This window comes from Xiphophorus couchianus, chromosome 8, assembly GCF_001444195.1.
Source record: "Xiphophorus couchianus chromosome 8, X_couchianus-1.0, whole genome shotgun sequence".
Taxonomy (NCBI): domain Eukaryota; kingdom Metazoa; phylum Chordata; class Actinopteri; order Cyprinodontiformes; family Poeciliidae; genus Xiphophorus; species Xiphophorus couchianus.
The window spans coordinates 20,617,524-20,642,884 of record NC_040235.1 but is presented as its reverse complement, the minus strand read 5'-3'; the positions used below and the strand labels follow the sequence as shown (position 1 = coordinate 20,642,884).

At 38.8% G+C, this 25,361-nt stretch overlaps 1 protein-coding gene across 7 annotated transcripts in view; it reads left to right on the top strand.

Moving 5' to 3' along the window:
• The window catches only part of garnl3 (GTPase activating Rap/RanGAP domain like 3), a 78,438-nt gene that overhangs the window by 31,341 nt on the left and 21,736 nt on the right, over positions 1–25,361 (top strand). For 6 of the 7 annotated variants that reach the window (XM_028024775.1, XM_028024773.1, XM_028024771.1 and 3 more), the window contains exons 2-5: positions 1,617–1,686; positions 21,887–21,961; positions 23,132–23,231; positions 24,909–25,027. In XM_028024775.1, coding sequence (XP_027880576.1) covers positions 1,617–1,686; positions 21,887–21,961; positions 23,132–23,231; positions 24,909–25,027 — 364 coding nt within the window. Of the gene's footprint in view, positions 1–1,616; positions 1,687–8,322; positions 8,456–21,886; positions 21,962–23,131; positions 23,232–24,908; positions 25,028–25,361 lie in introns of those variants that run through there. The other variant, XM_028024774.1, reaches the window with a different exon arrangement.

Sequence of the window (25,361 nt, the reverse complement as noted above, 5' to 3'; positions counted from 1 at the left end):
ATAGAATGTTGTGTGTATTTATAAGGAAGTCTATTACTGTTACCTATTTCTGTTGTATACTGAAGGACAATTACATGAACTTTTTACATTTCAAATTTAACCTCAAAATGTAGGAGAAAAAGAAGCCAGATTCTGCACCTTGAAACTGAGTCTCTCATGTAAAGGTTTCTGAGGATTCAAGAAACTGTGGCTTTAGATGCAATAAAAATTCTGTTCTGATATAATAATGCAAAAATATTATGGATACACCTTTTCCTTCGGAGTAGAAACAATGGTTAAGCATATGTACTTATTTTGCTTAAAAAACATTTGCTAATTAGATTGATGGAGCAATTTTGACCGTTTTCAAAGCTTCATTTGTGCTTTTGAGATAGAATTGACATAATTATCTGATTCCCCAGGAAGATACAGCGGAAATAACTTAGCTACAAATAGATTTTTTTTGTTCAACATGTGCTTTATCAAACATCTAAAGGCTGTTTGAATGTTCAGCTCATAGCTTGAGATGGAAGACATAAACATTTATATCATAAAAAATATACAAACTGAAACTATTATTGTTTTCAGAGGACATGTGTTGCATGTTTCTTCAGATATAGGAGATAAAACAGGGCTTGATAGGCAGGTAGCTTTTGTCAGACTGTCACTCTCGCGTCACAGGTGGGCTTGCCTAAAAAAAATAACTGTGACTCCTTCATCTGTCTCTCAGCAGCCTGCGTCCACAGTTTCCGTGGTAACCAACTGCTGCACTGGTCAATTTTGGGATAACACTGTTAAAAAAAACCTTCCTCACACCATTATTTTTATTCCTAAACCAGTTTTGGTTTGTGATCAGATCACTTTCCCATCAAGATACGCAGTTATGTTAAAGTTTCAAATATCTAGTTCTTGCTAGATATCCTTGAGGTTAGAGATCCTTGTGAGGTTAAGGGAACTGGAGGGAGTCCTCCATTTTCAATATTCTGTTCTCTATGCCAGTACCAATGGCAGCGAAACAGCCCTAAAGCATGATGCCATCTCTACCAACAGAAGCTGTTTCTGTGTCCTACATTTTCCAAAATCTCAAAATATTTTTACTATATGAGTTGCAGTTGCACATGAGTGCATATTTACATTTTTCTGCGAATTTATGTTCAATGAATGAAAACTGAACAGAAACATATAATTTTCACTCTTGAGCGCAACGTCTTTGCTTTACTGAGGTCAAATTGCAACTGTAACTTCAAAACTGTGTGCATCTTGGTGCTTTAGCCATCAGCTAGCTGCCCCAGCAGGTCCCCCATCTATCACCGAGGCCTAATTCAATCAGGGCCGACATCTCAATCAGCAGTGGGTTGGCTGCTGCTTCTGGCCAGTCACCATGCCACCGGCGGCAGCTCCAACACACCGACGAAGACGCGTTCAGGAAGGACGGAAGGAAAGCGGAAGGGAACGAGCGCGGGCGTAGTTAGAACGAGATGCCAGTGAACAAGTAGTCAGGGTGTGAGAAGTGGGGGTTAAAGGAAAATCAAATGCTTCGGCTGCCACTTGTGTATGTGTGATGTCACTCTGTTTCTGTGTGTGTGTGTGTGTGGTGTGATGTAGGCCATGTGTCTGACCATACGTTTGTGTTCCAGCTCTGCCTCAGAGGACCTGGGCTGCAGGCGTGGAGACTTCAGCAGGAAACACTATGGTTCGGTCGAGCTGGTGAGTCCCACCCACAATGCCCCCATCAGCCTGTTGCTCTCTTTGCTTCTCAGTGTGACCACTCCCTCCCTCCACTAGTTATTTTATTTTATGATCTCCCCTCCCTTCCTATCTGTCTCTGAATCTCTCTGCCATCCCTTCCTGTCTGTTCTCGTGGATGGACAACAGAGGAGGGGGGTGGCTGGTGAGTCACGACACACTGGGTGTGGTCCGTAGCCACGCTCTGCCGGTGTTCATCACAACAGGTGTGCCACTCGCTGTGACGTGCAGCTCCTCTTGCCTCCGTCTCCAAAATTCTTGCCTTTTTTAACTCTGCTGGTCTAAAAGTGCTGCACAAAGTGGTTGATTACTAAGATGTTGAGTCACAGTTGCCATAGGGGATTGTGCGTGCGGGTGTGCGTGAGTGTGTGTGAGTGTGCATCACTACTAAATGTGAGCTGTACATGCTGATAGCCTGGAGGGGGAGGAAGTCTGTAGAGTGATTGTGCTTCCTACCAGAGACGTATTGAGGGTCTGTCCATGAGCCCCACACACCATGTGGACGATAGATTAGTGTCGCGGAGAAACCACATGTTGCCCTATCAGCACCAGCAGACAGACGCTTCATACAGGGATGCTGCGTGAGACGAGAGCGCATGTGAGAAAAGTAGACAGAGAGGGAATATGAGACACCATGATGTCACCAATAACCTCACATGATCCAAAGCCACCACTACTTTTTGCATCAAGCGGGTCTCTAATGGATTGCTAGACGTGGGCTGTGGTTTGTCCTTAATCTTGAATTGAAGAAGCAGAAAGCTTGAAAGTCTTATTTGTGCCATCTTGATGTATTAAGAATAAGACATGAAGAACAAAAACATCAAGTTTATTTTTTAAATTGATAACATTATATAACATATATATACGTATATATATATATACGTATAGGTCATATAGGTCATTAGTTAGAAGCTAGCAACAATACAAAGGTATTCACACCTTTTTTTGTCACGTTGCAATCACAAACTCAAATTTATTTTGTTGGGAATTTTCTGGCATACCTACACAAAGTAGAGCACAACTAACAGTAAGGATATTTATGATGAGTCTAAACTTGACAGAACCGCCTTCCATTGAGTATGGAGTAGCAAAACTTTAACTGGGGTTAGATCATGTAAACACGAATTTTAAAATCTATGTCGCAAATAATCAGCTGGATTTAGTCAGAGACTTTGACTGGGCCATTCCAACACATGACTGTGCTTTGATCTGGATCTCTCTATTGTAGCTGTGAATGTGTTTTTAGGACTGTTGGTCTGCTGAGAGGTAAACACCAGTCTCAATTAATTTGCCGTTCCTGAAGAGTTTACTTCAAATACTAACTATGAGCAGCTTTCCTGTTCGTAGTTATAGGTCGGCAGTCGTGCCATAGTTTTCTCCTTTTTTGGATGATTAATGTAACAGTCCTCCAGGGAACGGTCAAAATTTGGTAATTTGTTTTATACACATAAAAACACTTTCTTTAAACCTCTACACAACTTCATCTCTGACCTATTTTTGTGTTCCTTGGTTTTCATGATGTTGATTGTTCTCTAATATTTTCTAACAAACCTCTGAGGCCTTCACACCACATCTGGATTGATACTGAGTAAATTCTGCACAAGTGGACTCTGTTCACAAATAAAGCGACAATTGGTAGCATTGGGTTTTATTTCAAGGTATCATAGTAATAGGGATTGGATATAAAAGCATGGCCCACTTTTCAGAAAGTAATATGAACACCACGTCCCATTTTTCTTCCACTTTACAATTATGCACTGCTTTTTTGTTGGTTTGTCTCATAAAATCCCAAAAGGTTGTATTGAAATTTGAGGTGGCATTGTAAAAAAAAAAGAAAGAAAAAAAACTCAAAGGGTGTGAGAAGTTTTATAAAAGACACCTTAAGCCTTTTTTTTTTAAAATAATCTATTATCCTTTTGTGGGATAAAGACATTTTTTTCCAAGTATCCAATTAACATCACATCAGCACAGATGCTAAGGATGAAGCCGAATTACGCCATGACAGAATCCATGCTGCTCTGCTACACGGACAGCCTGGCAGGGATCAACTAAAGCCCACTGAAGATATGGTTGCATTCAACCAACATGACATTTATGGATCCTTTGGGTAGTTTTGTGAATTTTATGAAAATCCAATGACAAATATGCATGCCAAGTGCAGCAGGGCTTGGGGGTTTATTACTTTCTTTGGAAGGAATTGTTTGTTGTCCACGTCGTACCTAATGCACCAGAGCTCATTCAGCTTAAAGCAATATGCACTCTAAACTCATTACAAAAACCATTTCCCTTTTTTAAATCCAGACAAACAATTACATTTCCTTTCCCACACGAAAGCAAAGATTTAATTTCACTTTGAAATCAAGGCTCAAAAATAGAACGTATGCTTGGCGACATGCGGTTTTCCTCCCTGAGGTTGTTTCTGATCATCAGCGTGGGCTTATCAAGCCATGTCATTAATTTTCCATTACCCACCTCCTCCTCTAATAAACAAGCCACACAGACTCTTATCCCGTCAGTAATGACGTGTGTTAAAAACAGACTCCTGCTAGTGAGGATTATTTATTAAATTTGTGCAGGCCTTGTTATGCTACCTGCATATGTTTGAAATTCAAATACCATATAAGTGCTTCACCATTGATGCTGTGTCAAGAAATATGCTGATCAATTGATATCCAGACAAATCACATGATCTTCTGGCTGATCACTGCAATAATTCTTCATGAAAGTAGAGTACAGTTTCTGCAGGTATAGTCCTACTAATGGCAGAAAGGTGATGGTCTAGAAAATAGCATTAACATCTTAATGGAGAAGGTGAAATGTTAGTGCTGTCTGAACTTACATACACAGAAGCACAATTGAAAACAGAGGCATATCAGCCATGCTCGCAAAAATATTCTGCAGCAACCAGGTAACATCTGGCCTTGCAGAGGTTGATAGAAAATCCCAAATCAATCACACATAATGTGTAAATTCTGCATGTTATTCTGAATATGCTGTTTTTATGTATGAAAAATCCACTTTTACTTTGGAGGTGATAACACACTTCCTAAAAGTTAGTATTAGTAGGATCCACAACAAGAGACAGACATACTGTAACAATTTGAATCAAATTATCAGGCAATGAGATACAGGAACATACACATTTTTACACTCTGTGACAAATAATATGTTTCCAAAAACAAAAGCTTCACACATTTGATTCTAAAAAAAGTTACTATGTACAGTCACTGCTTAAAGTAAGGTACGACCTCTTTATATTTTGGGGGTTTATTTTTATTCAAGAGATTTGGGCAGCTGTGTGTGGTTTTACAACCTTTGCCATTTTGGCTCAGTCTGTGTTGTCTTGGCACTTCAGGCATACCATATGGAGAAACTGGCTTCCTACATAATATGCCAAAGCAGCTTTGATTTACAAAAGGATGTCTGAAGATGGTTCTAATTGCATCATGGACTCCATTCAGCATCAACGTAGACAGGTCACATAATAACAACCTTTGTTTGAATGACTGTCAAAGTGCGTCAGTGCATTGACATGTGAATGTGGGTGTATGTGTATTTGTGCATGTGGGCAAACACAAGCCCAAACACCCTCCTGCCCTCTGGGAGGCGTTACAGAAGCCTACGGACCAGAACCACCAGGCACCGGAACAGCTTCTTTCCCACAGCTGTCACGCTTTTGAACGCCTCCTGACATAAAACATAAATTATAAGGACTGTACTCCCCTATCCTCTCATACAACAATAACACATGGACTATCCTCACACACACACACATCACGGACTGTTTTCTTCACACACACATACAACCTGTAAATTTTATCTGCCATTATTTATCTATTATCCATTCCCTAACATTCTTGTATATTCTGTATAATCTGTGCATATAGCTCCCATATTTATATTTATACACAACATCTATATCTCTTGCTATAACCCCTTATAGTCCATACATACATAGTCTTGTACATCTGTAAATAAATATTATATCTCGTAGAGCACTTCTGGATAGATGCAAACTACATCTCGTTGCTTGTACTTGTGACAGTGCAATGACAATAAAGTTGAATTCTATTCTATTCTAAAAGTAAGTGTGTTTGTGTCCAGAAGGTGTATGTGAGTGAGTCACCTGAAAGTACACAGTTAGTGGTAAGGATGGCAAAAGGCATGCAACACTCAGTACCCAAGAGCTGCAGAGGACAGGTGGACAGACATAAGGCACCACCCCACAGCAACCACCAAGAGACGGGCTATGAAGCACTGAGGCAGCCCCAAAGAGGCAAAGAGCATCGAAACCTCCCAATCCTCCCACGCCGCCATCTTCTGTCAGGCCTGGGATCCAGACCCTAAAGTAAGCCAGAGCCTGCAAAACTCCCAGCACCAAGTAAGAGAGATGCAAACATGCCGCACTGGCTTGCTGAGGTAGGTGGAGCTCAGAAGAACCAAGGGAGGAAGGGTACATTACCACCCCACCTGGTGAGCTAGCTTCAGAGAAGTTTAGAGGGAGGGATTCCCACTGTAGTGTAGCTTGGCCCCCCAATCGCTCACAGCTAACCCATCACAACCCCAAGAACTATAGAACCTGACATGAGTCCACCAGCCCAGGACATAGCATTGTCGTCCCCCCCAAACTCCCAGTACTTTCTTTTCACCATGATTCAAACTGTTTACATGGCATAAATTAAATGAGCATGTTGTCTGTTTACATTAACCGCTTAACTGGCACCTCTAAAATGCTTACATGTAAATCAGTGGGGTCCATGAGGACACTGGTATCCTCATGACAAATAAGGGGTTTAAAAATTTGCAACAACTATCTCCTTGAAGACATTTAGGAATAGTACCAAGAAGAATTCAGCTTAAATCAGTACATTATGATCACAAAATAGCTACAAAAGCTCTGCTCACCACAACTTACATAAACATAAGACAAAACTGACATTACTGTCAAAACAATGCTCCAGACCATCTGTTAGCCCATTTGCATGCAATGTGACTGCAGCTTATTACTTTTAGTTACAACTACAAAATACTTTCTGGTCTGTTTCATTGATTTTCAAAGTGTGACTCTTGCATTGCACTACTTTGAAATATTTATTCCAAAGTCTGAAAACCACTGTGAGATATTGATTTAGAGCAGGGTGTTCCTATTAGGAGAGACCAGCAAAAGCCAAGCCATGACTCACCTTGTCTGTTTGTTTTATTTTTGGCATCATGGCAGCAGCCGGTAGCCGTTGCCAATACGAGGATGCAGCTCTACAGACACCATAGCTGAGGCAGATGATATCATTCACTGTCGTCTTCACAGACTGAGATGCTTTAAAAAATATAGCCTTTACCGGTATGTTTGTAGTTTCTGTATTTAGACCACCCAAACATAGTTTAGTAAAGATACTCGAGTCTCCTGAGACAGGTCGAAATTAAGTCAAAAAACAATTACTGACCAATATTTTTGGGAGGTCGGTAACTGGCACACATGAGATACATCCCAATAATAAGATAAGACTTTTGTAATATTTTAGGGGTAAGTAAGAATCTTAATTTTTCTGTTTTCACAAATGTTTTACAAATTGCAAGTGTGTTTTCTAGATTAACTTTCATATTCTTTCACTGATCTGCACTCGCTTGTCCATGCAGAGTCGTTAGCAGGCCAGCGCCCATGTTTACCAGTTGTTGGGTGGGAGACAGAGTACATACTGGACAAATCAATCACACAGAAACACACAAAAAAACATACGCTCATGTCTGAGTACATCTCTATTCAGTGATTATTCAGACTTCTCTGATTCATTAAAAAAAGAAGAAGCTGCAAGTAACAAATTAAATCTTTTTTTTTTTTATCACCGGAAACGTTTGGAGCCCCTGATGTAAATCATGCTATGGTGTTAACACTTCCCAATGACTCCAGCAGTCCTTAAAGCCAGTCTGTTTTATCTTTTTGGTTTTTGTGAAGCACTTTGTGGATTTATCTGTGAAAGATACCGTGTAACTAACCTTTACTGACTATTTACCTCATTTAATGGTTTAGAATTTATTTTTGTCTGCAAACAAATAGATACTAACACTAAAGTACTCAAATTTTTGTTCAGGATTTCAAGATGTTTGCAGGCAGAGTGGCCATGCATAGATTACATTCAATGGTTAATAAGGACAGAAAACCATGAAAACATGACCTATTAAAGTAGAACTACTTAACACCCCTATTTTAGATGGAGAGAGGAAAACAAAGCACAAAACACCAGCTAAAACTGAAACTGCAGACCATAATACCTTCATTCCATCGTACTCTAAGGTCTGTGTTAAAAAGTTACACTGACCTGCATTAGTTTTACTGAAAAAAAAGAGCCAAATTACCACCGTTAACCTATAGCCAAAAATCAGCTCAATCTATTTTAAAATCATTTTCTGGCACACTACGTTTCAAATGACTTTTTTATGAGGGAGTGGTTCTGCAGCGTTCATTTAGAAACTGACACTTCACAGCACCGGCGTTTTTCTTGCCCTGTATTTTTTTTTTTCTCACAAGGACCGCCCTAAGTTTTTTTTTGGTCACCCCAAACCACAAGTCAGTTTTGCTAAGCGGAACTATAAAGCAGCCTTTGACGAACAGATAAGACATTTAAACAAGGAAGAGAAAGAGGATAAAACTGAGCGTAAAAAATTATTGTAACTTCCAAACATTTCAACTCTCAAGTGGTCAGACAAGGAGAATTAAACAGCGATGGAAACTAAGGTGGGTTTCTGCCAATGAACGTCTTTGTAATCAAAACATTTTGGATGCATGGTGTGGTAATGTAGTATATTGCTTGATAGCATCATTTAGGTCTAATTCACATTTTTATGCGTCCTTTTTGGGAGCAGAAAGAAGGTCAAAATGGTGCTGCTGTTTTTGTAATTTGTGCCGCATTTTATTCGCGTGAGGATTTAAAGATTTAAACTGAATCAAGTCTAAAGTAGTTCAAAGAACAAAAGTAAAGTATCTTAATAAAATGAAAGCATAAAACAGGTTATTCAAAGTACAGAAGCAAAATTTACAATAAATCATAAAAACTTACATAAAAAGCTGAAGAGACAACACTTATGGTTAGGTGACCAGCAACCATATAATATGCATTTTACCATATATGCTTCAAGGTTTGTTAGATTTTTCAACTAAACTTAAAGATCTAAACAACCCCAGTGGGCAATGGTCATAGGAAAATGGTTTGGTTTCAATAACTTGCTGATTTACTGGTGAACTACTATGAGATCATAGGCAACCAGGAAGCCCCATTCTGGACATAGACTAGGATCTTGCAAAAACCCATTGCTATACAATATATGCTGATGGAGTTGATGCCTAAATAGATTTAGGTATGACAATACAATCTCAGGAAAAGATCTGACAGGGCCAACACATAATACACAAGTGTATTATGTGTTTGTACTTGTGCAAAATAAAACAGGAAGTAAGATTTCAAAAGAGATAACACGGTAGCTAAAGTCCACAACTCTAAACAAACAGCCCTATAAAGTAAATTAGAAAAAACAAGCAAATCAACACAAAGTTCTTAGCCTATGACGGATAAGGATCAATTTCAGCCACTGAATCCTGCAGTGTCAGGACGCTATCAAATATATTGATTGATTGCTTGGAAACAAGACGATATTCAATGTTGGTTTTATTAGGTGTTTATGGAAAACCTACGAATTTAATATTTTATTTCTCAAATGCAGTAGGGCTTCATAAACTGTAAACAGCGCTTTAGTCTTGTGTTAATAGAATATTCCAACCAGCTTTAGCACTAAGCTGACACTTAGCCCCAATATTCTTCACTTTGTATGTGTCTGTTTGTCTGTTTGTATGTTTGTATGAGTTGCTGATGGTCATGTTTTTTTTTCTCTTAGCTGCATCAACCCAAAAGGGCAACTGCTTCCTTTTCTTACTACAAAATAAGAGTCTGAAACACAAATGCAACCGAGACACAAGCTTTTAGAACTGAAATCAATATTATGGGGTTACTGGTTTTTCCTCAAGCCACAGTCACATTCTTACAGTAGCTGTTTAGTAATTTGAATATATGATATTATTTGGAATATAGACATATCGTGGGATTTAAATAACACAAAAGTCTAGTGGCACAAAATCTCTTTATATCCCTAGTCATGGTCTTTTTGCTAAACAGCAGACGATTTTTAAGATCAGAGGTTTAATATATTAAATTCTGCACAGAATTGAAGAAATCGATATCCTGCAGCCCTTTTCCACACAGAGTCACAAACTGGCTGTCTGCCTGTATTACATGCACCAGTTACTCTCATTAGCACAAACGAGGATCAATTAAATCTGTATGCCAGCACACGCTCAGTTTTTTTTTTTTTTTGTTATCATGCTTTTATTTTTTCAGGAACTTTTTAATTTTTATTTTTAACAGCATGCACTTCATGATAGAATCTGCATTTAAAGACAGCACAAAGGCAGCCCCCACCATGTCCAGTGGCTACATTCACTGAAACCACCATACGTCCACTTTCAGAAGCTTTATTGCTTCGAGTACCTTCGATGAAGCCGGTAACGATTGTCACAGCTTCATCCTGGCACGACAGCTTTCATTTCAAAGAGCTTGAAATGAAAATGTTCCACCGATGAAGGCAGTGACAGCGAGGTGGGCGCTGGCTGCATGAAACACAAAAACAAGGAAAGTGTTGGAGGTACAACTCTTCAGACGACACTCTCGTGTTGATTGTTTCTGTGTGGGCATGTAGGTTTGTCTCCGCGCTGGCTGATGTGCGGCGGCGGCGCCCGGCGACGAACGGAACCGAAGCTGCTGTCAGAGCCAGCGTGTTCGCATCTTTTGAGGAACGCTGTATTCAGAGTTAGCTGTCAGTCTTTCACGTCGACTGGTGAGCAGACGGCTCCACTCCCACCTGCCTACCAGTGTTACTGTCATCGCCTCGGAGGCTTTTGACTGCACTGCCACTTTGAATTTATTCCCACTCTCAGCATGTGTGGACCACACTGTGTGTTGCTGCATCTGCTTGTGTGTTTATTAACCACATAAATTAGGATCAGCAGCGGCGGCGACTGTGGATACAAGCCACAACCTCGTATTAGAAACAAAGTGAAGTGTGTGGTTTGTTTTGTTCCCTGATGTTGACCAAATACAGTACTCACGCCTTGTTGCCATACAAACAAATTTGCCTCGTCTTTACTTAAATAATTTTTGTACATTCACACTCCAAAAACTGTTAGATTAACCCTCCTTTTATGTTCGTTTCTAGGGTACAGCAAAAATGTTCGTGGGTCAATTTGACCCAGGGAGTGTTTAATCATGCAATAGTGTCAGAAACCAAAAAATTCCTCCAAAACATTTTTGTATCTGATTATTAACTCCAATACTAACCATTTCAATCAATATTTGTGCAATGATGTTTTATTATTTCTCAGAAATTAAGGATCAATGACGACAACCTACTCATTTACTCATTTGGACATAAAAAATGGAATTTAGATTTTTAATGTCCACTGAAAAAAACCTAGACACAAAAAAACAATAATTTCCTTGAAGTTGACCTTTGGTAAATTATTTTATATTATACTTTTTTTTTTTTACCAAAGGGTGATCTTTAGTTCTGGGTCAAATTGACCCGCTGATTAAAATCAAGATAAATGAGTCATGCAGAGAGTATTTATGTTTTCATCCACTTCTGCTGAGTGTCACTCAGAGTGGGTGGAGTTTGTCCACAGGAACAGAAAAGATTCCCGTCAAAGGTTGTGTGAACACCTGCTTTCTCGCAGTTTCCTAGTGAAGGAAAGAGAATAGTGAGAAAGTGGGCTTGTGTGTGTCGATATGTGCATGTGTGTGTGTGGTTGCGTGTGTTTGTGTGTGAGTGTGTGTGTGGTGAAATATGGTTCATAGCTGCAAGGAAACATATAGAATTGGACATTTTAAAATCTTTTTTTGCACTTTAACCTGACTGCCGGGTCAAATTGACCCGAACAGTATCGATGTAAAAAGTAGACTTAGGGTTTGGTACAAATGTGTAACATGAATAAATTTTCAACTTATGTCTAGAGTGCACCTATTAAGACAAATAGAAAACGTTTCATGCAAAAAAAATGCTTCTATTTTTTTTTTTTAATTTGTAAATTTTAAAACGGGTCAATTTGACCCGGAACATAACAGGAGGGTTAATTTGTCTCTCTAAAATACCCTTCATGAGTGTGTGGGTTTATGGTTTCCTGCAAGCTGTGCATGATGTACCTTCCAGTCACCCAATGACCACTGACCTAAGTTCATAAGCGGACATGAGTTCACTTTTTTTGGTCTGCATTAGAGTTCGATTGAGCCCGAAATGTCTTGCTCCGTCCGATGATTCTGTGAAAGGTATATTTTTTCTTGAATTCTTTTAATGTCCTCGAACCGTTGCCTGCATGCCTTAAACAAAACTTCACAAACAAAGTGATGCTTGTAAAGTTTTTTAAGCATAGTTGACAGTGATTGGTGTTTTGAAAAAAGTTTTTTTATTATTATCATCTACCACACCTTCAGTAGTTAAAAAAATATCCTGCTGTGAATTCATATCCAAACAACTTAATTGTTTACATTTACTGCCGTCGATCCTTGTTTCTTCATTCCACCTCTGGCTTTTCTGTGAGACATCACCAGATCAATTTGCTAAGGAGCTCATACATGGCGCACATCTGCTTTGCTCTGTGATCCAAGACTTCACTTAGGCATTTACACATTCCTCGGGGCCCTTAAAGCTGCTGCCCCCATTAGCGAGAGCAGAGGGTCGGTCGATAGCCTGATGCTTTCACTCCTAGTCAGGAGATTTTTTTTTCTTTTTTTTGCTGTAATGTGAAATGCATACAAATTATTGAGGTGCTGTCAGCTTGGCTGCATTGGTCTTTTTTTACAGGTTTTAATCAGGCGAGCATAGCAGCTAAACTGCCAAACAGCTTTTTTTTTTTCTTTTTTTGATTTCACAAGTAATTGTTTCCTTTCGAGGGGTGTTATTTCACCTCTACTTCATGCATTTTATCTCCTTATTTGCACAGCATTAGAGAGCCTCTCTCTCGCTCACACACACGCACATTAGTTCCATGAATCGACAACGGTTTACCTCCTGGCTTGAAGATGTTAGATTGTAATCATAATTTCCAGCAAAGTCCACACAAAGCTGTAACAGCAAGAGCTAACAAGAGAAATTTGTTTATCAAAAAGATTGATCTTGTTTGCTAAGGAGCCGTATAAGTAAAAATAAAGGAGCTGGGATTTGCGAAAAAAAAAAAAAAATGTTTGTAACGCAGATTACGTTCTGCTCAGTCGATATGTTCTTGAGAGTTTGAAAAGTTCATTCCCATTCTGGAAAATACAAAATCCCTGGCACCCAGTGATATTTAAAGACTCATAACTCGGGTTATGTATTCATAAATACGACCAGGTATTGTGGCTTTTGCGTTTCTAGAACTTCCCAAATATACAGTATGTTTGCGGGTGGGATTGTAGGGTCAAGAGGTTGCACATAGCAAGTTCCAGCAGCTTGACTGATTCAGTATAATGCTTAAAACATATGATAAACCACCTGTTATATCTCATAAACACCAACTTTATTAGTATGTCTTCCCACGCACCTCATCTGCTTGTGTTATCTCTAAACCAGCAGACACGTGTAATGTTCCAAGAGGAAAATCCGAGTTAACGGATTTATGATTTTGAGTACTTTACTGATGTGATGCAAGTTCAATTTTATAACCAAGGTTATGAGCCTAGACTAATGTCATATGAGTAAAGTGCTTCAAATTCTGAATCAGATGTCTGCTTCTTCTAGAATTAGTTCCTTGATAGATGATTTTAAATAAATAGCAATTGTGGATACAAGAATAAAATAATAGGAATCGCATAAAAACCAAAAAAATGACAGCAAGCTTTTTTTGGTCTTGTTTGTCACTAATTTGATTTGCCACATTTCATTTCCTGCTCTGAATGCAGCTCATTATTCTGTATATTCTTTACAGCCTGAGTCATTGGATTGTCTGTTTGACACCCTGAGATATTTATGTCCTCGTCTCAGTCAGAGACTCCTGAACTCCCGTTCCATCGTCTTGCCGTCTAGCATTAAACAGCTTGGGTTAAAAATATTCCCCATCCTGTCTGGTTTCACAGAGTCTGAACCATTATAGTTTTTAATTTGACCTCAACTGTATTTATTGTGTGCCACACATTTTAACTTTTAATCTTTCTTTTTACTATATGTGTAACTATATCTCAAGGTGCAAGATCTTGAAGTGATAACAGTGATCAATATATATATATATATATATATATATATATATATATATATATATATATATATTTTTTTTTTTTTTTTTTTATTTTTTTATTTATTTATTATTTTTTATTTTGAGTCCGCCACATAGTGTGTTGTCTGGTGCTCAAATTGTAAGCTGCTATTATTGTTAGACCTGGCCTGTTTGAGACGCCGATGGAGCTTCTACAGCTTCTTAATTATATCAAAAGAAACTTTGAGAAACTGACAGACAAAATAAAAGAGATATGTGAGCACTATAAGATGCTATGACAGGCTAACAACACTGATAGTGGCAACTTGTTTGCCTCCTTTAATGTAGGCTTTTCGGTCTGCATTAAACCATCTCAGGCCGGTCCAGTCTGAACTAAATAATTCCCCACTGAACCATGTTTTTTTCTAAAGACAGTCATTGTTGACGGAATTATTTATTTGCAGTCAGAAAATCTAATTTAAACCAAAACGGAACCTTCTGTCCGACATGTAAAACACGGAGGTGGAAAATAAACACTACACGTCACCATGAACACACCATTTCCACTGTTAAACATGGTTATGGCAGCATTCTAATTCAGATTACATTTATACTTTCATTTCACTGGGACTTAAAAACTGGTCACTTGTAAATACAGATGGAGCTACAAGCAGAAAAAGCCTGTCATCCTCCGACCTTTCTGCTCTCCTTCCAATCTGACTGAGCTTACAATCCTGGTAAAGTACTTGACAAAATGTAAAATTGTGGAACAGGTACCACTTAATTTGCAAGTCATACGGGCCAAAATCTGGATCTTTCCAGTTTGGTGGATAAATCATAGCGTTGCATAAGAATCAACCCACCAGTGTTCTGTCTGAAAACTCCATTTTTTTAATAGACCACATGTTTTCTAAAGCACTGCATTGTACTGAAGATTGAAGCAAGAGTTATTCATACAAGATGTGCCGTGGATGGGGCTTAATTGTGCCTTATGTAAGTTTTTCTATGGGACAAATAAATGGGACTTCTTTTTTTTTTTTTCATTTTCTCAGCCAGAGGCGTCTAAAGTAGCTTCTTCCACTTCCCATCTGGATTGCATTTGTAGAAAAGCTCAAACACAACAAAAAGGTTTCTAAAAAAAAATAAAGAAAAATTTTAAATGGAGACTTGAGATATGGAAAGGACAAAAAGACTTTTTATTATGCTTCTTCTCTCTTAAATGCCTTTTTCAACGAAGTGCTTTATTTATTTTAAATTCCCCTTCTAAATTTCATTTCTTCCCACATCCTCATCCTAATTTCTTTATTATTATTATTATTATTATTATTATTTGCCATCTCTGCCTGTGCACCTGCCTCTCTTCTTCCCCTCTCCATTTCCTCCCCGTCTTCCTCCCTTCCACTCCTGCTCAGCTGCCTCCCTCTCTCTGAGGGTTGTGAGTGTGCATAAACAAGCCCAATGATGAGACCCAATTATCTATCAGGGGATAGAAAGATATTGATTTGATAGCCTGACCATAATAACCAAATGTGTTTTAAATTTGATTCTGTTTGTAAATTGTTCCTATTGCACGTCAAAACTGAAGCTGCTTAAATGGGTGATAGTATGCATGTGGTCTGTCTTTAAGCTAGTAGGGTCTCTGTTATTTGTTTGTGGATTCTACTTTATTGGGTTTGACTTTAGTGCAGGTTTTTTTTTCTTAAGTTTTGGTTGTATTTACTTTTGCCCTTCTTTCATGGGTTTGCCCATCAAGATGGCTTAAGTTTTAAATTTGCTACAGAAAGTCTACACAGGTGAGTTAAAATGGTTAAAATAAAAGTACCTCAGAAAATCAAAATGTGCAATATTGAGGTTACATAAGTTTACATAGCCTTAAATTAATTAAGGGCTTACAGATTCAATACATTTTTTTGATTTTTTATCTTTTTATTATTAATCTGAGAGTTAAGAACTAAATCACCTGAACATTTGTGAAGCAGATGTCGGCTGCTGATAGACTGAATGCCGAAATTGCATCTTTCTGTTCGTTTTTTTTAGGCGAATTGCACATTAAAAATATTCATGATTAAAAATAGTCAGTTATCACCTCATTTTGATCATTTTTATTGGGCCACATAGCCTTTTGCAATCCACTGTGCATGTAGTCTGTGCCTCTTTTTCTTATTTTTTTTCCGCCTTGCCCCTTCCTGCTACTGCTTCTCTCGCCAGATCCACTGAGGTGTTTTATAGGTTGTTTGTTAAAGTGTAAAAGCATAACAGGCCCTTCTCTTCTCCCCTGTTGCCTCTTCGTTGCCTCCTTCAGCCCAAAGAGAGTCATTGGAGTGCAGCGCTCTCCTCCTTGGCAACTCTTCTGTTAAAATTTAGAAGCAGTCTGTGTGATGCATGTGGGTGCGTAGACCCCCACACAGACTTCCTAGAGCACTTAATCCCTCTTTTCTCCTGACATTTTTCACTTTTGAAACTCCCCCAATACAGACGATGTGAATGCTACAGTTCAACACGCTGGCCCGAATGCACACTGAATGTTTCCCCCACGAGTGCAGCCCATACATGCACACCCCCACCCCCACACGCCCCCACACACACGCACACGCATAGGGGAGGCGGCTCGTGGCTTCGTCTGAATGCTGCACCGGGTTCCCCTCCATTATGCTGCTAGTGGATGCTTCATGTTGCAGGAGGCGAGAGAAATGGAAGGAGATCATCAACATCAGAATTTACTTTCCCATTTCCGCACACACAGACACACATGCCCACACCCCCACACGCATTTGGATCTCAATAGCAAAGCCCATTGAACCCCCCGTGAACGCAGGCAAACACAGTCACATACCGCCACACCGGTAATTTATTTGTTTTCACCCGTATTAATATGCATCCGGCAGCAAGAGAGTGCTGCGTTTTCTGCGGCTTCTTGGAAGACGCAGCTAATTATTTCAGAGAAAACCTCTCTGTCGTTTATCAGAGCTTCACACCTGCTGTAAGCAGGCTCGGCTCTCAATCTGTGGGATTTTATTGTCTCATTATGGACCTCGGGGAGGAAAAGCGGCTACTGCTTCGCTCGTGTGCATGACCTCAAAGCGAAAACATCACATAGATGCAAAACAAGTCATTGTTCATGCACTTGAGCACGACACTCCCATCTCTTTGTCCCGCGACGCACTGCTTTAAAGCAATGCATATCAGCGAGGGGCTTGGATCGTTTGTTGAGAGAGGAGTTCAGGGGGATATTTTCATGCTCCCGCATGCAAAACAAAAAATGTTTTTCTAGCCTTTTTAATTAACCTTAACGACATGCTCATTGACTTGTACTTGGTAGTCATGTTTGGATGTTAGGTTCACGACTGCTATGATTAATGAATTTTATTGAAAATACTGGTTTTCTGCTTGCATTTATTTTTGATTCCAGTAAAATCATCAAAAATGTGTCTGAGCACAATAGATACCATGAAGGCTGTCTAATCAAAACAGGTCAGAGAAGGCAATTTTGTCTGTTTTTGAAAGTTACTTGTTTAGAAGAACAGTGATTTCTAATAATGTGGTCCATTTCTGCTTGAAATTTTGAATTTCCTAGTTCCAATCTGGGGAGAAAAATGCTGGAAAGTTGGTAGTTCCTCTCGAAGACAAACATCAAAATCCAGTATGGCTGCCAAAGTAGATTATTTTTTTCACTCTTCCTGTTACAAGGGAGTTTTTCTTTCCACTGTTCCCTCATGCTTTCTTGAGGGATAGGTGCCAATTTGCCAACAAAATGCAGTTAGCTGAATTGAATCAGCTACTGTATATGTTGTTAGTGGTCAAACTAAGTGATCTTTGCTTGTAATGATTTAGCTCAGTGGTTCCCAAAGATTTTCTTATGGCCCCCCTATGGATTACAATAAAATACCCCTCCACCCCCACCAAAAAAAAGAAGAAAAAAATCAATTGGGCACACACATTGTACAACCAGACATAAACCTTTACACATATTTTGTTTTCAAACTCCACTAAGTTTATTTCACACTTCAGGTCTCAACAAAACAAACTACAAACCATCTTTACAGTGAAACACTTTTGTGTAACTGTTTGTTTATTGGGTTTTTTTTCATTCATCCATACCGCTCTCCCCCCCCATCCCTTGCAATGGCACTGCGCCCCCTCTAAGGGGCGCGCCCCACACTTTGGGAACCACTGGTTTTACTAAACAAAGAGAACAAATTGCTTTTTTACATATGTGCAATATTATAGCACCTACGTCTTTATCTATATCTTTATTTAGTTGCTTTTGCAATTCCATTTTGAGCTAAATAAATCTTTGCCTGCCAAAAATCAACAATGCGTGCAAAGGGACACTCAATGATTCAGTTTCCTCTTTCTCAGAAAAGAAACAGAACAGTTTTAGTTCTGTTTTTCTATTATTACTAATTGGAATAGTGGCATTTGTAGTTGAGATTAACATCTGATAGTTTCTTAGCAAGAAAGTCTAAATGCATTTTTGTTTCTTTACATCCAGACTAAAACCCTCTTCTTGTTCAGTTTCTGTTCACCAAACATTTATAATATTTTCACTCTGATGCTGCGTTTGTGGGTCAAAGGTCACTTGGACTATTTGCTACTTTCTCATTCAGCTGAAACATCTTTGAATAAACATCAGGCAACCTCAATCTTTATTATTTTCCTTTTTTTTTATCTTTACATTATAAGTATTATTATCTATACATTATAAGTATAATCAGTTTGAGATACATTGGAGGGTTTTCAAGCACAAATGACCACATCAAAACTTTGAGTGAGCCCATAACTTTGACTGAGCCCATACCAAAATGGCCTTTGTTTCATGCTTCAAATCATTGTCCTGCAGGATAATGAAAAGGCAAGTGAAGTCTGCTTTACAAAGAATTTGACTGGTTAATTAATTAATCATTTAGGAGGTAAAAACATTTTGTTTTGGGGGTTTTTTCAAATGAAACCAGGTTGGTTTGGGAAGCTTTTTCTCCTTAAATAAAAACCTCATTTGAAAACTGCTTTTTGTATTTACTTGGAATATAATTGTCTAATATTGATGTTGTTTGAGGTTCTGAAACATTTTGGCAAAACCACACAAGAAATCTGTGAGGGGACACATTTGCATAGAGCAGCGTTTCCCAATTCCGGTCCTCAGGCCTCCCTGCCCTGCATGTTTTAGGTGTTTCCCTTCTGCTACACACCTGGATTGAATATATGGGTGATCAACAGGTTTCTGCAGCACTTGATGGTCATGCAATCATTTGAATCAGCTGCTCTGGAATAGAGGCACATCTAAAACATCCAGAGCAGGGGGGCCTGAGGACCGGAATTGGGAAACGCTGACATAGAGCAATATATAGAAAACCTGAACAAACGTGTTAAAACTGGTCAGAGGAAACCCCACAGTACCCTACTTAACCAACAGACTTTGGTCTATTCTTTCTTTGTCCTTTCTCACATAATCTGATCAGTTTCTGGGGGCTGGAGAGGGCTACATCACACGTAAGCTGATTAACCACGTAGGAGAGTGTATATTTGTTTAAGCTATTTTGCTGTAGATGTCACTTTTTCATTCTTTTAACACAAGATTACAGCTGAGGTTTGGATTCTTTTGGTGCTTTTAGCCAAACTTTAGACTAAAATTAAAACCTTAATTTTTGCTTGTAGACGGAGTAGCTGAATCTTCCTTTTTTTTTATATGATCATATACTAAACATGATTAGGTGTTTAGACAGCTTCATGATACATTACAGTTCTGCTCCCTTCTCGTTTTCCTGGAGGGATTTGCCATCCGAGCATCAAACAGTGCGTGCAAGGATCCAAATCACTGTTTTATTCTCTTTTGTTTTTTTTGTACTGGCTCAGCGGCGACCTTTGTCAGTGACGGGAACAAAATTGTGCTCGACAGTCGGGAGGGTCAAAGAGCTAAGAGCAAAGAGAAAGTCATGAGGAGAGGAATAAGCAAGGGATTAAAGAGTTCGTTGCCTAGCTACCCGGCATCAGTCAGTGAGCTGGTGGAGTTTAATATGTGAATATTAAAATGAATACTTAAATGGAGTAATTTTTTATTTAAAGATACAGTACTACAGAAATTTTTTTTCAGGGCTTTGGAAAAAATATGAAGCTTTTTCACAATTAGTCAATTTGAATAGTGCAAAAAGTGGGCACAAATTTATAAGATAAGCCAAGAAAAACTCTATTGTTCCTAGAAATGGAAATTTAGGTCACATAATATAAATCTTAATCATAATTTTTTTTTAAATAAAATGTTGTCTGCACTAATGAGTTAATTTATTATTTCTCTGGTTTAAATCCAGTCTGGAGTTTGCTTCAACCTCTGTAGGGGACAAAAAGCTTCACCTTCCATCACGTCAATGTCCAAAACATACATACATATAATTGATTGAAATAAAATTATAGTCATAGGTCTATTTGGCTCAGTTAAAGTTCAGTGTTGGGCAGGTAATAATTGCTGGTCAAAATCCAGTCTGACCAATGAGTTCTAATTATTTTTACCAAACCGAAAGAAAAGAATTGCACCTTCTGAAGGTGAAAAACTATTTGAGACACATCCAACATTACATGTTTTGTTCAATCTTGTAATATCCCTGAGAAAAGACATTAAGTTTGTATCTGTAACAAAAGTAGACATTGTTGCAAGGCAATGTACATATTATCAACAGACTTATGCTTTTTTTTTCTGTACTTTGCATTATTAATAGAGCATAAATCTTGCTTCTGACACTTAAAATATATTAATCATTATCAGAGTGAACAAAAAAACATTTTTGAAGCTTAAATAAACAAGAAAGCTACAAGTGAAAAAGCCTGGTTCAATCCAACAACATACCTGGCAACCATTCAGTTAAAACTTTCTTTGTTTTTGCTTATTCGATCCATAAAATGATAAAAGCATATATATATGGGAACTGGCGACTCGTTCAGCCCTTCTGCAACACTGCAAAGATAAGCAGGTTTAGATGATGGATGAATATTTCATCTGAGATTCTTCCCTTCCCCTTTTCATGTTCTCCATTAGATGAGATGTTGATAGAAGCAACGTTTTAAATCAACACTGGCTGCTGGGAGCCTTCTGTGCACCACAGTTGATACATCTTTCAGTCTGTCAGGGGAAATTAGCAATTCCAAGTATTTCTTACCTGAGGAAAAATGGAAAAGGAAAAATAAACTGTTTCCAATAAGACAGATGGAATCAGTGGGATAAGTCCTAACAGCATGTAAACATTCCCTCAGAGATGTTCAGTCTTTCAAATACGGCATACTTCTTTTCTCTAATTAATCATAAACACAAACGTCAGCACAGACCTAAAATACTAAAAATTGGATTCAGAGATTCTACACAGTCTGGGAAAGTATGGAATTTGATTTTAATATTTTAAGGCGTCAAGAGTGTGAAAAAAATGTTTAAAGAAAATTATTTTTCCAGAATTTGTTTCTCATCCATATTGTGTCCTTTCTTTCCTTCCCTTTTGAGTCCCTTATCACAATATGACCATCTAAAACAAGACCTGCTTGTCCTTACAACTACACAGATACATTATTTCTTTCATCCCTTCATGGGCTGTCCAGTTTTATTCTCAAAGCCCTCTCTCTGCTACAGTCAGGTTAGTTTGGGAGAGACCGATAATAGGGCTGAAATGTTGAGTTTTATTATGGAGTAACTACAGATGTATAAAGAAGAGTAAAAATGTTGATTTTCCATTATAGAAAATGGATTGCTCCTGTATGTACAGCAGGACGTTGGATGCTGTTTTCACAGAGTGGTGATGTGTCTGCTGTGGTTCCCTTTTTTCTCCATGTTTGTGGTGCATTCGTGACCTCTGCATTTTCCTGCCACGAGCCCCAAATGACCACAAGTTTAATTATAAACATGTTTCTCTGTCTCCCTCTCAGCTGATTTCCAGTGATGCAGATGGGGCCATTCACAGGGCGGGACGCTTCAGGGTGGAGAACGGTTCATTAGATGAGGTACAAATAATATCACATTCTCCTTGTACAAATCTCTGCCCATTTCCATCCATCCATACATCCATATATATCACCTCTTATGTTCTGCAGGACAAGTAATAACAAGGTAATTAACTTGGCACGAGGACTGGAAAAATGAGACATGTCATTGAAGTTTCGTCCTACATTAAAAAAAAAAAAAAGTACATAGGAGCATTTGTAAATACTAACGTGTTGTTGTTAGTCTTGCCATGTCTGTTGGTGTTTGGAAAATGATTTTATGTGGCTTTAAATAACAAGAAACGTTGTGAAAGACAAAGTCCTGGTTGCCATGACTTTAGTGGGTTGCTTTCAGTGTGCTCACATCCCCCAGCACTCACCTTGTATAGTTTGGGTTCATATTTTTGTCGTGATTTATGTCTTTTTTATGCTTAAGGACCATTTGGTGGCTGCATGATGATGCTGTTATTAGAGTTGTAACCTGACAGCAAGACGGTCCGGGGTTCAAATCCCGGTCAAGGCTGTTTCTGCATGGAGTTTGCATGTTCTCCATGTGGGTGGGTGGGTTCTCACTGGGTACTCCATCTTCCTCCCTCCAATAAAAATATCATGAGTGGGATGATGGTTGGTCTCTCTAACTTGGTCTTAGGCACGAGTGTGTGCGTGTGTAGGCGTGTGGGGGTGTGTGTGTGATTGTTTGTCTTGTGTGTTGCTGCGTCGCCCTGTCCAGCTTGTACCCCACCTCTTGCCCAGTAACTGCTGGAGATAGCCACCCATCATCTACAGATGTAGACATTAAATGGATGAATGGAGGGAAAGGTCAATTGACCATCTTGGGGAAAACGTTCAGTGCTGTATGAGTGCCCCCAAGTGGTCGGCAATGATTTGCTTAATTACCCAGAAAGCATTGCCTAAAGAATACTAATTTAAAAAAAAAAACAGACAGGATTCGCTCCCATGCTTTTGTCTATTGCTGTTGCTGTCTCAGGTGTCGTATTATATTATAAGAGAATAACTTTGTAGCTTTCAACTGGTAAATGTTTTGCTCCTACAAACCAATGTTCAACTTTGATAATAGACAGTTGGTTCTTTATGTCTGATTTCCTGTCTTCTATTGAGAAAGAATTGCTATTATTCAAGGCATGACCATCAGAATGACGATGTGTGTGTACGTGTGTATGTGACGAGCAGGCTTCAGACTACACTCCTGGAACATGGAGGAGAACGGACGTCCATCTGGAAAACCCAGAGTACCACACCAGATGGTACTTTAAGTACTTCTTGGGAAAAGGTCAGTGGTGCTCCGTAGAGGCTCTGTTTAGAAATAAATAAAATTAAAAAAAAAACATGATTACTCAAAGAGGCAGTTTAAAATAAGACTGAGAAACACACGGGGTGAGACCGAGACAAAGCCAGTGAGACGGCTTTCAGGGCCTGCAGAAACAAATCATGCCTTGAACGTCTTCTCTGGTGCACAAAATGCTTCATATCGTATAAATTCAGTCTTGTCTCTGTGCTGCATCACTCTTCATTTGTAACTAAAATCAAACTATATTCCAGCTCAACTAAACTCTAATCTCACATACCGCCTATGGAGAAAACCTTTGGAGAAAATGCAGCACAGTCTCAGTAGTCAGACAAAGTAATGTCACCTTCCACGCATCAAGCATGCAATAACAGAGAAAGTAGAAAGAAAGAAAAACATTTAAATTAGTCACCTATTCCTTCACCTCTCTGACTCTCATCATTTCAACATCCTCATTAACATGAAGAACCTGCCCGTTCCCCGACTCACGGTGTAGGTGGCGACGCAAGTGGCACAACAGAAGATAAAAGTCTGCGTTCCTTAACCACGATTTAAGCCAGAAAGAGCACAGCCGTCTGAAAGGTTGAGATAAATTATACAACCTGGGGTGGATACAGACGCTTCTGAGGGAAAGTTAGTTATATAAAAAAAACTACGAAGAAAGAAAATCCATTTTGTCCTCCACTCAGGATCTAATGAGGCTGCGGAATAGGGAGTTTCAAAATGAAGAAAGTTGGCTCGACCTGTTTGGACCACAGCTGAGCCATCTGTGTCTCACAGCCTGAGCTAGCTCACTGTGCCCGACAACACATGAACTGGAGGCCACTTCCTGTGTGATGGAGCACCTGCATTTATACAGTGGCATGAATTCACATTTTATTGATGATCTGATTAAAAAAAACCCAAAAGAAATCTTCTGTTTTCTGGGATTAAAAAGCATAAAATAAAAACTTTTCCAAACCAAACCAAAGGAAAACAATGCACAGTTGTTGCTTATCTAAGGCATAAAATATGCCAATGAATGAATGGCTAAAAACAATTGGAGTCTAACTAGATTCAGAGATTTGTGTGGCGTTGTTTCTAAAGATGTGACATTATCAACTTCAAAGAAGGAGGCATGAATAGTCTGAGTCAAAGGTTTAACAACCCGGGTTAAGACTTAATGAAAAATTACATATGACAAGGTAAAAATACCATAATAGATAAAGAGCACAAAACAGCAGGGATGAGAAAGGAAGAACTGGGTGTATGCCTCTATGGGTGACAATATAATAACTTTTGTTTTTGCGTGCACTTTGTCTCACAAAAGTATTAATACAATTTGAGCATTTTTCCTTTTAGTATTTTATATGATAGATCAACACAAAAGTAATCCATCAATGTGAAGTGGAAGGAAGAGGATAGTCTACCTGTCTGTATCTTATAGTGTGAGTGTGAATACAGCTGTTCTGTGATTTGGTTTGTTTGAAAACTAATACTGTGAAGCACGCAGATACAAATTCATGCCACGCTTTTCAAATTTTGGACTCCCCCCCCTCCAAAAAAATCCCTTAAAGTTTGCAGCTGCAATATATAGGAAATGTGACAACTTCTAAAAGCAACCAGTGCTTTTCCGAGACAGTGTGCAACTTGCATCCATGCGTCGCCTTTTTCTTCCTTCAGTCCACCAGAACTACGTGGGTACAGATGCCGAGAAAAACCCTTTCTACCTGTCGGTCGTCCTCTCGGACCAGAACAACCAGCGGGTCCCTCAGTACCGAGCCATTCTCTGGAGAAAAACGGTGAGCTGATCCGATTATTTACCAAAATGGACAGAGTTCAACTCTAACACTTTCATGCATGAATTATGATCCTTTGTGTCAGAATTTTTTTTCCATTTTTAAAATTTTTTTTCTTAAGGCATAAAAAAGGTAGGACATTTTTTTTGTAAAAATAATCTTTTTTTTATTTTTTATTTTTATGTGATCAATTGTAATTTTGTCCAAATACAAAGTTGTTATTTGAAAAATACATCAGTAGTATTGTTCCTTAGGGGTTATCTGATGTCACAATATTTTTTTTACTTGCAAGAGTCGTCTACAGTAGAAGGAGGGACCGGGTCGGTTCTCATGCTTT